Consider the following 11,689-nt stretch of genomic DNA (forward strand, 5'->3'; position numbering starts at 1 on the left):
AGCAGTGGCTAGAATTTATTTGGAGAGGGCAAAATAACTTTGATCAGACTGGTGTTTTGTCCTTTCCTTTGCAGATTTGGATTCTACAAGTACATGAAAATGGACCGGCTAGAGAAGAGCCTGGACTCTGGAGAAAAGACAGAGCAGCCAGGTAGGGGCCGGCCCTAGCGTCAAAGCCAGGAGGATCCTTTTATCTGTCGCTCCGTGTGTGTGATCCTCCAGCTGAAGGAAGCTGTTGATTTTCCATGCCAAAGAAGTCACACCCCTTCCCTGGTAGAGCGCTGTGGGTAGGAGGAGATTTTTGTTGTCACATTCACTTCTCTTAAGGGCAGACTGGGAGGTCACCAAGCAGTGGGCTCTAGAGGACAACATGGTGACTAGCTCTCAGGCCTGCAGTATAGCTGAGGAACAATTCCAGCAAAAATGTGGGCAGAAACAAGAGAGACAAACGTGCAGTGTGGCAGCCTGTGCTTACACCTGCCCTGCAAAGCTGTGGCCAGACCTTTAGCTGAAGGCTAAGCCAGACATCTCCCCCGCCTTCGGCAACACCGCTGGGTGTGGGGTTGGGAAGCGGAAGGAGGATGCCAGAGGTGTAACTGCGATTACTCCTGCAGGCTTCCAGGAGGGGAACCTGGACGACCTGCAGTATGGGGAGCAGGATGCGGAGAGCACTGGCCCCCCAGCACCCCCTGGCACGTGGCAAGCAGAGCCGACAGGCACCACACCCAGCAGCGTGGTGGGCAGCGACCATGTCTATGAAGACTATTCCCTCCGGGAGCGTCGGCGGCTCCTCTCAGTGGGTGACACAGGAGAGGCACCTCAGAGGAGAGGGATGAAAAGGTCTGATGTCAAGACAACACCACTGGCCCCTGCCAACCAAAGCCTCAGCCGGGCTGGCCCAGAAAGGAACCCAGTGATGAAGAGATCCCACTTAAAAGCTGGCATCAAAGACAACTCCAAGAGCCCTCCACAGCATGTCAGGGTTGTCCAGGGCAGAGCACCTGCTAAAAAGCCTAACCCACCTTCTAGGAGCAGGTCGCAAAGGGAGCAGCCTCTCAGCAACACCAAGGACTCAGGGGTCAGGATTCCCAAAGGGCTGAGACCTCCAGGAGACCTCAGCGCTGCAGAGGACAGGCTGCAGCCTGCAGGCACCATGCAAGCCAGGAGAGGAGGCCCAGGCGAAGCTGGCAGGCACCCTGTGGCCACTGCTGGCCCCAGCAAGGAACCGGTACGGCTGGCACAATGGCTGAACCAAGTGGAGGCCTACGTGGCTGAGCAGAAGATGGCCGGTGGCAAGGGCATGGGTGAGAGAGGGGCACAGGTGGCATCTCTGGCAAAGGGCAAATCAGGGCCTGTGGAGAGGGCAGCAGAAGAGGAAGAGGTGGATGGGGAGCCAGAGGAGGAGGATGAGGAGGGTTTCAATTACGTACCAGTGTTTGACCAAGCAGTGAACTGGGAGCAGACCTTCAGCACAAGCAACCTGGACTTCCATGTGCTGCGCACCGACTGGATTGACTTGAAGTGCAACACGTCAGGAAACCTGCTGCTCAAAGAGAGGGAGGCCCTGGAAGTCGCACGTGTCTTCCTCAAGAAGCTCAACCAAAGGAATAAAGGGTAAGGCACAGTGTGAAAGCCAAGGGACAATGTCCTGGAGCTTGTGTACCACGCTGCGCAGGGAATACCTGTGATGTGAGCAGCTAGAATGAATCGGAAGATAAACTAGATTTGGAAAATAAAACTTAAGGCAAGGATTCTATGTAAAAAACTGGGCTTTAAACACCTCTTTGAGCTGAAAAATCAGAATTATTGGACATCAGATCATGTCTGGGGGCTGAATATCACCCTCCAAAAGCTGGTGGCCGTACATGTGAAAGATTTCAGTCCAGCTGGCATCACTGACCCTTTGCTGGCTTCCTCCTTGCACAGTGTAAGCACTGAGAGCGCATAGGAGCGTTTTACCAACTGAAGGTTAAGAAACCCTGCTGATATGAAATAGGACTGGGGCTCCTTATGAATGTGGTTTAATGCCCGTCACCCCTCAGTTTGTGAATCCAGCACCATTTAGGGCACAGAACCAGAAGGGAGCAGTTAGATATCGTGGATCAGTACACTGACCTCAGAAACAACCAAGTATCTTACCCTTTATCTGAACATATGTACCTCCATCTTAGAAGTAGTTAGATTTCTAGATCCTAGCACTGATTTGGGAAGATGTCCCAGCTTCTCACTGCTCTGATGACCCACTAGAGATCAGCTTTCTCTGGTATTCTGTATTTACATTGCCCTGATAAGGTTCTTCTTGCTGAGACTTATCATTTTGATTGCGTTTCTAGCAGACAAACGTATCTCCTATGAGCCTCTATAAGCGTCCAGCTTTCCTCAGCCCTTCTGATGAGCTGGCCTCTATTTCCACGATCTTCTTATCTATCCTTTTCCATGCTTGTTTCAGTTTGGGTTAGTTTGCCTGGCCATAAATGGCCAATAATCTGGATTTTTTATAGAACGCAGTTATTAGTTCTTAATCCCTGCTGGAAGTAGCCCTCATGCTACCTCTTACAATTGTGTTTGTTTTTTTCAGAGCCAGGTTAGTCACAGTCATGGTGTAAATGATAGGTACTCTCAAGGTTTTCTTAGCATTTTTAACTGACGAGCATCCATTTTACAGCAGAAATTCTTGTTATTATCTAAAAGGACATGATTTGGCATTTCATTCCATTTTGGCCATTCTGGACCTACAGCTCATCCCAGTTTTTACTGTAGGATTGCTCAGTCTTAGTCCTTGTTATTGGCTGATAAGCTGTCATCAGCCAATTTCACCAACCCAGCCATACTTCCTGTGCCAAGATCTTTGAAAGAGGTGTTGAATACACTCTCTATTTACCAGCCCTACAATCATTCAGACACGTTTGTTATTTTCTGTGTCACCTTTTATTTCATTTCCTTTGCCAACTATTTTCTCTTGGCCGGGATCCCGGGTCTAATCCCACATGCTTGTGGATTTAGGAAACAGGTGCTAAGCCTTCCCATGGGACTTCTGAAGTGGTGCAGTGAAGGGGGGGAAGCTGGGGACAAAAAGGGTTGTGCTAACCCAGGAGGAAAGAGCCTGGCAGAGCCAAATGAGCCAAGCAAGGCGGAGATGGGAGAGGGGCTGGTGTACAGGGGACGTGCTCATCCTGGCCGTGTCTCCTGCAGGCAGTTCCAGCTGCAGCGGATTGTGAATGTGGAGAAACGCCAGGACCGCATGCGGGGAAGCCGCTACCTGCTGGAGCTGGAGCTGCTGGAGCAGGGAGAGCGTCTTGTCCGCTTCTCCGAGTACATCTTTGCACGGGGCTGGCAGGGCATTGGCGGTGATGAGCAGGAAGAGAGAAACATGAGGAACCTGGCGTGGGATCACCGGCGGCACCTGATGGCTGTGGTGAAAGAGCCAGAGCTGTGCTGGCCCCAAGGCTTTTCCTGGAACCACCGTGCCGTGGTTCACTTCGTGGTGCCAGGTAAGGGGAACCTACCCTCATGGGACTTAAAAGGCTCAGAGAAAATCCCTGTCACACCTTGGGAAAGAGCCCATACCAATTTCTGGTCTCTTTGGTCCAAGTTTTCAGCCTGGACCTATTTCAGCATCCCTGCAATGTTAGTAGGGCTTGAGGCAAGAAGCCTTGCTTGTTGAAAGCCATGCCATCTTTGAAATCAGTTTTCCTTCGATTCTTCCCTTCTTGCAATACAACCAGTGAAAAACCAGGCACGTTGGGTGCTGCAGTTCATCTCTGACATGGAAGAGCTGTTCCGAGTCACTAAGGATCCTTACTTCAACGTCATCATCACGGATTACAGCAGCGATGACATGGATGTAGAGAAGGCTCTGAAAAGGTCTAGCTTGCACAGGTGAGAGTGCTGGCTGGCCACATAAAACTACTCACAAGTATATTCCTGCAAATGCAGCACATCTGCAAATCTCTGTCAATCTTTGTCTCTGGTCAATCGTCCACAGCCTCCTGCAGCTGGAAACTGGAAGATGATATCCTTGCATGTGTACATGCTATATTGTTGTTATAATGTGCTTACGTGTATGCTGCTATAATAGTGTTATAGAACTCTAAGGCAATACCTGTTGTAGTCATCCATCCAGGTACATCTCTTTTCTCCAGGGTTTTGTTCAAGTGTGCAAGAGAGGACAGAGAGCAAGTTGTACAGTGATGGGGGAGAGGGAAGCCAGAGAAGACAAGAAAGCTGTAAGAAATGAGCGTGGAGACTTCCAGGGACTCCTCTTGCTGGAATAGCTCTATGTTTATTGTATTCTGACCTGAAACAGCCTTGGTTGGCCCTTTCCAGTGCTAGGGGGTCCCAGAGGTACAACAGAAATAGAGCTGGCAGGACTTTTGCTAAGGACTGCCCTATCCTTGCTGGATACGTGAGAAAGACCCTCAGGGCACACTGGGAGCTGGGGTAGTGCTGAGCTTGCATGCTTGCACAAAGGCTGTCCTCCTCCTGAGGGTGCACAGGGGTGAGGGACAGCTCCTCAGCATGACACCCATGGTGTACTGCTGCTAGGGGTGCTTTCTGTGCTTATGAACCTGCGGACGCTGAACTTCTCTTTCCTGTCTGACCCCCAGCTATAGGTACTTGAAGCTGACGGGGAATTTCGAACGTTCTGCTGGGCTGCAGGCAGGGATAGACCTCGTGACGGTAAGCCTGGGGAGCTGTCAGGTGGATAGGAGGGTTTCTGGTACGTGTTCGGCACTACCTCTTGCCTTTCATACCGAACGTGCTGGTTTTTAGGGAATAGCCCAACAGAACAGATCAAACATAGTGTGTTTCCTGTCTCTCTGGAGCGAGGACCTCGCCCCTTCATCTGAGCAGACCAGTCCCTGGGGCCCATGAGGTACTTGGCCCACCTGCTCAGACCACGAGACAGGAGGGAAATCATCAGTAGCAGCTTCATGATATTGGCTTTGCCAGATCATAGTTGTAAAATCTCATAACTACTGTTGAACAGCCAGCCAGTGGCAGTTCTGCCAGCCCCTAGGATTTCAGTTTCTGATCTAGCAATGAGTGCCTCTTCAGCTGACTCCCATATCTCTGTCTTCCTGTCCCTCAAGAAAGCCTCACTTAAAGTCACCCTATTATTTCCTAACTGACGTGGTTGGTTCCAGGATCCGCACAGCATCATTTTCCTCTGCGACCTCCACATCCACTTCCCAGCCGGCATCATCGATTCGGTCCGGAAGCACTGCGTGGAAGGCAAGATGGCCTTCGCACCCATGGTCATGAGGCTGCACTGTGGCACGTCCCCACAGTGGCCTGATGGTAAGAGGGAGCAGAGCCCCTCGTGCTTAGACCTCGGGGAATGGGGAAAGGAGGAGGGTGCCTGCAACCTCTAGACTTGGTCCTCTGTTGCTATCACAGTCTGGAGCTTAAGGTACCACCAGCGCCACCAGGTGAGAGTGCATCAGACAGAGCATGGTGTTTAACTGTGTTGGGTACTTGACATTTGAGACCAGAGCCAAAAGAGTCCTTTATATGATATTTCTCCTGGTCATCTCTTAGAGCTCTCAGTGGATTTGAGTACCTCAAAGCCCCTCTTTTACTCCTTTCCATCAATTTCTGTCTTAGAGGGCGAAGCCAGCCCTCTTGAGGACAGCTGCTAGCCCAGGGGTGAGGAAAAGCAACCCAAGTCAGGGGGAGGAAAGTGACATAGATCATCTGGGCATAGGATTTCCCTTAGACAGAGGTGGTCATCCTGAGCCCCCACAAAAGCAAATTACTCTTGAGTCATTGATGGTTCAAAGCACCAACATGCCTGTGCCTCTTTTGTGCTGTCCTCAGGCTACTGGGAGGTGAATGGGTTTGGTCTTCTAGGCATATACAAGTCTGACCTGGACAAGATCGGAGGGATGAACACGAAAGAGTTTCGGGACCGCTGGGGAGGAGAAGACTGGGAACTCCTGGACAGGTAAGTATTCATTGTCATCAGTCTTGTGCTCAGGAGGGGAGACATGTTAGATTACAGAAGAACAATGACCAGGGAGTGGGGATCTGAGGAGATGGAGGTGGTGAATGCAACCATCAGCTTGGGCAGTGAGGGAGAGTCTTTGAGGAAGTCCTGACCTCAAAACCAGTATGTGAGTGTACCCAAAATACAGCCACTGATAAGAGAGGAGCTGTTTCCTGATGTCTTCCAGTCATACTGCTGGTTGGCCATGGGCAGATTGGGCACTGGTGATCATGGAGACTTTGTCTTCTTGAATCAGTGCAGTGCACAGTTTGGGTCCCTCAAACTTTCCAAACTACATATAGCAATCACCCATAAGAACAATTGTCAGAGAGACATTTTAGGATCACGAGGTAGGGTTACAGTCTCTGAGAAGTTTATGATGTGGGGCCTGTGCTGTACAAATCATAGGCCTCAGGGTTTGTAGGTTTTGGGGCCTCTCATGTCTTTTCTGTCAGCTCACTGAGGAAAAGTCTAACATCCTAAGGAATCCCATCTTGGATTGATGGGATTTCCCCCTCACCTGGCACATGCAGCTGGCCTGTTCCCAACCAGTCCTGCTCTCAGGGGTCTATAAACACTCAGCAAGTGTCATTAGATGCCTGATTGTGGATAGGAGATACCCTGAGCTCTCCTGGACTCTTGAGCTTGGTCGTGGTGTGTTGACAACAGGACTGCTTAAAGGAGATGTCCCGTGCCTAAGCCCCCTGGTATCATTGTCATCAAGATTTCCCTACATTTACCCTTCTCCTTTCTGCCAGGATCTTGCAGGCTGGGCTGGAAGTGGAGCGCCTCTCCCTGAGAAACTTTTTCCACTGGTTCCACTCGAAGCGGGGCATGTGGAACCGGCGCCAGCTGAAGACATTGTAGCCTTCAACACCAAAGCTGCCCGGCAGCACCGTCCACCGTCTCGCCCCGGCGTGCACTTTATCGAGGCACACAGCCAAGCGCACAAACTCTCCCTCTGCCCCCAGAGCCCTCCGACGGGACGGCCCAGCTGAAGAAGGGACGGTCAGGCTAGAGGAGCTTCTCTTGGGAGCCACTGCATCCAAAACATGGGATCCGCATCTCACTGGGAAGCCGTGTGGGGAAGCTGTCACCCAGTGAAGTAGTCGTGTTCCCTGCCGTGCAGTCTGGTGGATGGCACAGCGGGAGAGGTGCCATATTTCCTGTCGAGTCTTGCGTGGTGCAAAGCAAACAAAGATCTCGGCTAAGCCCAGAATGGTTTATATACAGGAACGCAGTTTTTCTTTCAATACTTGAAGAAAAAAGGGAAGAAAAAAAAATGGAAAAAACCCCTCTCCTTCCCTCTCAACCCCTGCCCCAGCTCTCTGGTATCCATACTTTTGGACAGGGGACCAAAATCTGTTCTCTGAACTGTATTGTGTCCACATGCCCGTGTGCTGACCCCAGAAAGATCTGGATGAGGAGGAGTTGATAAGCACTTTAGGCTGCTGGTGCTTAGACATTTCTCTGTGCTTTTCACTTCAATCATTATGAGAAACCGTGCTCATTCAGTAAATTATGGGCTGTGGATTGAGACCCAAGTACAGTTCCCATGAGAGACACATTTGCCTGCAGCTGAGCAAGGTGGCAGGGGTTGATGTTTCAACTCTCCCTGAATTATTGATCCACTGCCTGAGGATAGTGGACGGTTATACAGAGACGCTAGGAGGGCATCTCAGGAGGAATTTTGCAACCTTATCTGACAGACATGCGTGTTTGTCCTTACAATATCAGGGAAACCCTAGCAGGGAGAAGTGGCAATATTTTATTGAGATATTGTGATTTTGTTAGAAAAAGAGGAGACAGATTATTCTGCTCTCTAAATCCTGTACATTTATGCAGCATCTAAAGGTTAATTTAATAAGTTATGGCCTCAGAGTGAGGTCTTATCATAGTTTGGCTTTTATCTAAAGAGCAGACTTGTTTGCATTGGTGGAAGAACTGGCACAGCTGTTGGTGCTTCACTTCTGGAACAGCCCTGGGAGCTCTGGCCTGATATAGGGGAGGTGGCCTCAGGCCTTGGCACTTGCACTGGGTGCAAGGAACAGTGAGGGCAGAAGAGGGTTGAGTGAATAAAACGATGGGCAGACCCATGCTGGCACAATAAAAGAGCTGTGGGATGAGCCAGCCTGATACTAGAGCGAATTCTCAGCCCCTAAAACTTCCACTAATGCAAGGCAAGATTTTTACCCCTAAAACCATTTTACAAGACTGCAGAAATCCAAAGATCCACAGCAGCACAGTCAGCGCTCTGCACTGCAGCTTTAAGGTCCCTGTACAATGCTGAAAAGGCTGCTACTGATCTCACACTTCAGCAGGGAGTGTGACATAGGATGCTGCTGATGGCTCCCAGCTCTGCAGGGAGCTGTTGAAAAGTGAGCAGTGGAGGTATGCAGCATACAAGCGATGCTGACACGGTACTAGAGTTGTTTGCGTTCAGACTGATGGAGTGGATGCCAATTCGGAATTGGTATTCATTTGTTATTAATTCTGTGGTGCTTGGCGAGCCCATCAGGTTCCACTATTGCAGTAGAAAACTGAACATGCAAGTCCTGGCACGTGAGATGTAAATCTTGTCAAATCATCTGGTTGCCTCGGTCTGGGCTTTGGGACTGATGGAGTCAACCCGATTTAAGGAAGCCTCAGTGTGCAGCTATGGTGAGAAGTATGCGAGAGACTGCTCTGTCTCTCAGTCCATGGAGCCTTTGCCAGAATATAGATGCTGAATATCTCAAAAGAGACAGCCTCAGCCTTCTGCCCAAGCCAGAGCAGTCTTTTTAATGAGGGAAAGTACTCTTCCTATGGAGACAGTAAGGAACAAAATGCTGCCCTTGGGTGGAGGGCGAAGAGGCTGACAACTGTCAACTTTTTTTTTTTTAAATGCATTATGTGAGTTTAGGAGGCCAGAGCCCGGGGATGTAGTGTTGCAATAAGCTCTGTTTCTGCCTGGAACACGCATTGTCGGTCGTGCTTTCGTGTCGGAGCCTGCGCTTCACTCGCAGACACAGGCACAACCTCATGAGCACGCAAGTGAGATATTCTCCAGATGCTGAGGCTGTGCTTGCAGCTTGTCCGGGCTGGCTCTGTCAGGCAGCTCCTGCGGCATGGGGAGAGGCTGGCAGAGGGGGCGAGCAGCAGGGACGCAGCCAGGCGTTAGCAGCTTGGCCCCGTGAAGCAGAGAACGGTGTTGTGCCTGTTTTGCAGATGGGGAGATGGTGGATTTGGTGGTAACCCTGATGTCAGGTGCAGGGAAGGTAATATATATAATACATATGATAATGAGTAACTCCTCTTCCTCACCAGGGAGGATAACCAGCAAAGAGTGGATTAGAAAGTAGGGTGCAACCCTTGCTCCAGCACTGCCAGCGGAATTACAGGATTTCGTCCGCACGCTTTAGCTGGCCAGGTGACTGCTCCATCCTGCACGCCTGTAACCCAGACCAGGAGCAAGCAGAGCTGCTTACCTCACAGGGACTCCTTGGTGGACATGGAAGGACTTACTGGGGTTCGGTCCAGTTTCCTAGGGGCTGGTGTCCCCACTGTAAAAACTGCCATCACGACTGTTCTTCTGTTCTTAGCACAATGGGCATTCTTCGTTGGTATTTGAGCAATGCGGTGGTAAAGACAATTAATACTAATTGGTACTAGTTGGCAGCCCCCATGGAGGAGCTTGGAGAGAGCCCATGGGGCCAGAAGCCATCTTCCAGCCCACAAGCTCAGAGAGTGCTGAGGGTTGCAAGCAGAGGACGGGCTACATGCTCGCTGGCTTGCCAGCCAGCAGAAAATCTTGGGCAAGCAGTGCCAGGCTGCTGCCCCTCTTCCTAAACAACCTGCAGCTTTTTCCTCCCCTCTAAACAGAGTTATGAAGAGTGGGCTCCCTTCTGCTGCTGCAGAGGGCTCACCCTGGGGATCGGCACAGCTCCCACAGTGCTACCGGGAGCCTGGCTTCGCCAAGGCAGGGAAGCTGGCCTCCCCCAGGAGTCAGCCTCGTTCCTGTCGCAGGGAATCGTGAGGAAGCTGTGCCTGAGTTTGCGGTGAAGTTTACCCTGCATTCCTGGCCTGCGTGTGCATCCTGGCCACGTCCTGTCTTGGAGGCAGGAGGAAATGGGTTGCACACCATTTCCTTCATACCAGGTGCACAGGCAGGGAGGGAGCTGCTGCGGTAGGTCCCCAGTTGGGGACGGCTGGGGAAATGGTGGGCCACGCTGCAGGAACAGGCTTTCCCTGCAGCAGGATGTGGCTGGGCTGGGGACATGGGGCTCCCGAGGGCGGGCTGCACTGCAAGGTGGCTCTGCCCACAGGCGCCAGCTCCACCATCAGAACTCTTTCATTCCCCAGTGTGTTTGGGCCTGAGGTTTGTTTTGTGGTTCAGCAACGGAAACCAAGAAGGACTGAGAAATGCATTGTGTGAAAACAGTAATGTGACTTGTTTTGTCTTTAATGTTTGCCTGGTGTGAACATCTCGCCTCTTTTCATTGCCTAAAAATGTCTGATGTTGTTCACTTTTTAGATACCAATGCCTTGTGTTAAAAATCTGGACTGTACCTTGGAATTATCTGCCTTAAAGTGGCTCTGTGCCTTCAAGACGACCGCTGGGCCACCTCTCTGTTAGAACTGGGGGGATGTACTGGTTCTCCCCCACATTTTATAAATACATTGTCTTCCTACAAGAGCTCAGTTCTGTCTGCGTGTTTCTTGCACACCCACATCACCACACAGCAGAGGTTAGGAACCAGATGTTGCTCCTCTGGCCTCTTATAGCTGAGGCTGTAGGCAATGAGATGCTGCAAGCGAGGTTGGCCAGGAGCAAGACCTCTCGTAGACCCCTTGAGGCAGGGTGCCCTAGAGAAGGGGATGGTAACAAAACAGATTTTCTCCTGTCTTGTCTCCTTAGCCCGTGGAGCAGGGCAGAAACATGGGACAAACGCTTGCCCCAGCAAAGCAGCAATGCTGTGGACAATGATGCGGAGAATGAAGTTGTCTCTCCTGCAAGCAGGGGACAATTCCTGCAGAAGGCTGCAGGTGAGTCCAGACCCGAGCTGGGTGCTTGGCACCACCTATGCCAATAGGCAGCCAGCTCTTTAATGGCAACTGCTTACTTGGATTAAAATTCATACCCTCTTCACTTCAGCTCTGCCTCCTTTGGGTATAAAAAGCTTGGCACAAACGGGGGTCAGACAGAGAGAAGGAAAAAGGCAGCCAAGGTTGCTAATGACTCTGATCCCATTAAAATGGGAAACGGTAATTCAAGGTGACGGGAGAAGCGTTCCAGCACACTGCCGGTCGTCTGCTCCCCTCTGCCAGCTATCGGGAATCCCTCTCCACGCGGGCCAGCCTCGCTCACCACTGTACCTGACTTGGCAGCTCTCTGAGATGGTGATGTTGAAGTTAAAGGTCTGGTAATGAATTTCCCCTTGCTGCGTCTTTCCCAGATGAACCTTTCTTTTTGTTGCATTCACTCATCAATGCTAATTGCTTTGCCTCCTGCTCTGTGAAGCAGTGACTCACAGGATTTGGGATCTGCAGACAGGGCGCACCATTTTTTACCCTTTCATCAACCCAGCTGGCCAGCAGTGGCTGCAAGCCCTTAGCTGATGGTTTTCCACTGTCTGAATCTAGCATTTCTGCCTCTACAGTGAAGGCTCTCTCTGGAGGAGAGCAGGGTAACAGAGGCATCTCAGGTACATCCACCCCCAT

The 11,689-nt window shown here is 51.0% G+C and overlaps 1 protein-coding gene across 1 annotated transcript in view; it reads left to right on the top strand.

Moving 5' to 3' along the window:
* B4GALNT3 (beta-1,4-N-acetyl-galactosaminyltransferase 3) overlaps positions 1 to 10,664 on the top strand; it is a 60,393-nt gene extending 49,729 nt beyond the window's left edge. The window contains exons 13-20 of the mRNA XM_035550909.2: positions 75 to 151; positions 615 to 1,614; positions 3,193 to 3,491; positions 3,726 to 3,879; positions 4,608 to 4,680; positions 5,148 to 5,301; positions 5,821 to 5,947; positions 6,748 to 10,664. Of these exons, the coding sequence (XP_035406802.1) occupies positions 75 to 151; positions 615 to 1,614; positions 3,193 to 3,491; positions 3,726 to 3,879; positions 4,608 to 4,680; positions 5,148 to 5,301; positions 5,821 to 5,947; positions 6,748 to 6,856 (1,993 nt within the window). The 3' untranslated portion in view covers positions 6,857 to 10,664. The remainder of the gene's footprint in view (positions 1 to 74; positions 152 to 614; positions 1,615 to 3,192; positions 3,492 to 3,725; positions 3,880 to 4,607; positions 4,681 to 5,147; positions 5,302 to 5,820; positions 5,948 to 6,747) is intronic.
* Positions 10,665 to 11,689: the final 1,025 nt, after the last annotated feature.

Source organism: Cygnus atratus, chromosome 1 (genome assembly GCF_013377495.2).
Source record: "Cygnus atratus isolate AKBS03 ecotype Queensland, Australia chromosome 1, CAtr_DNAZoo_HiC_assembly, whole genome shotgun sequence".
Lineage (NCBI taxonomy): Eukaryota > Metazoa > Chordata > Aves > Anseriformes > Anatidae > Cygnus > Cygnus atratus.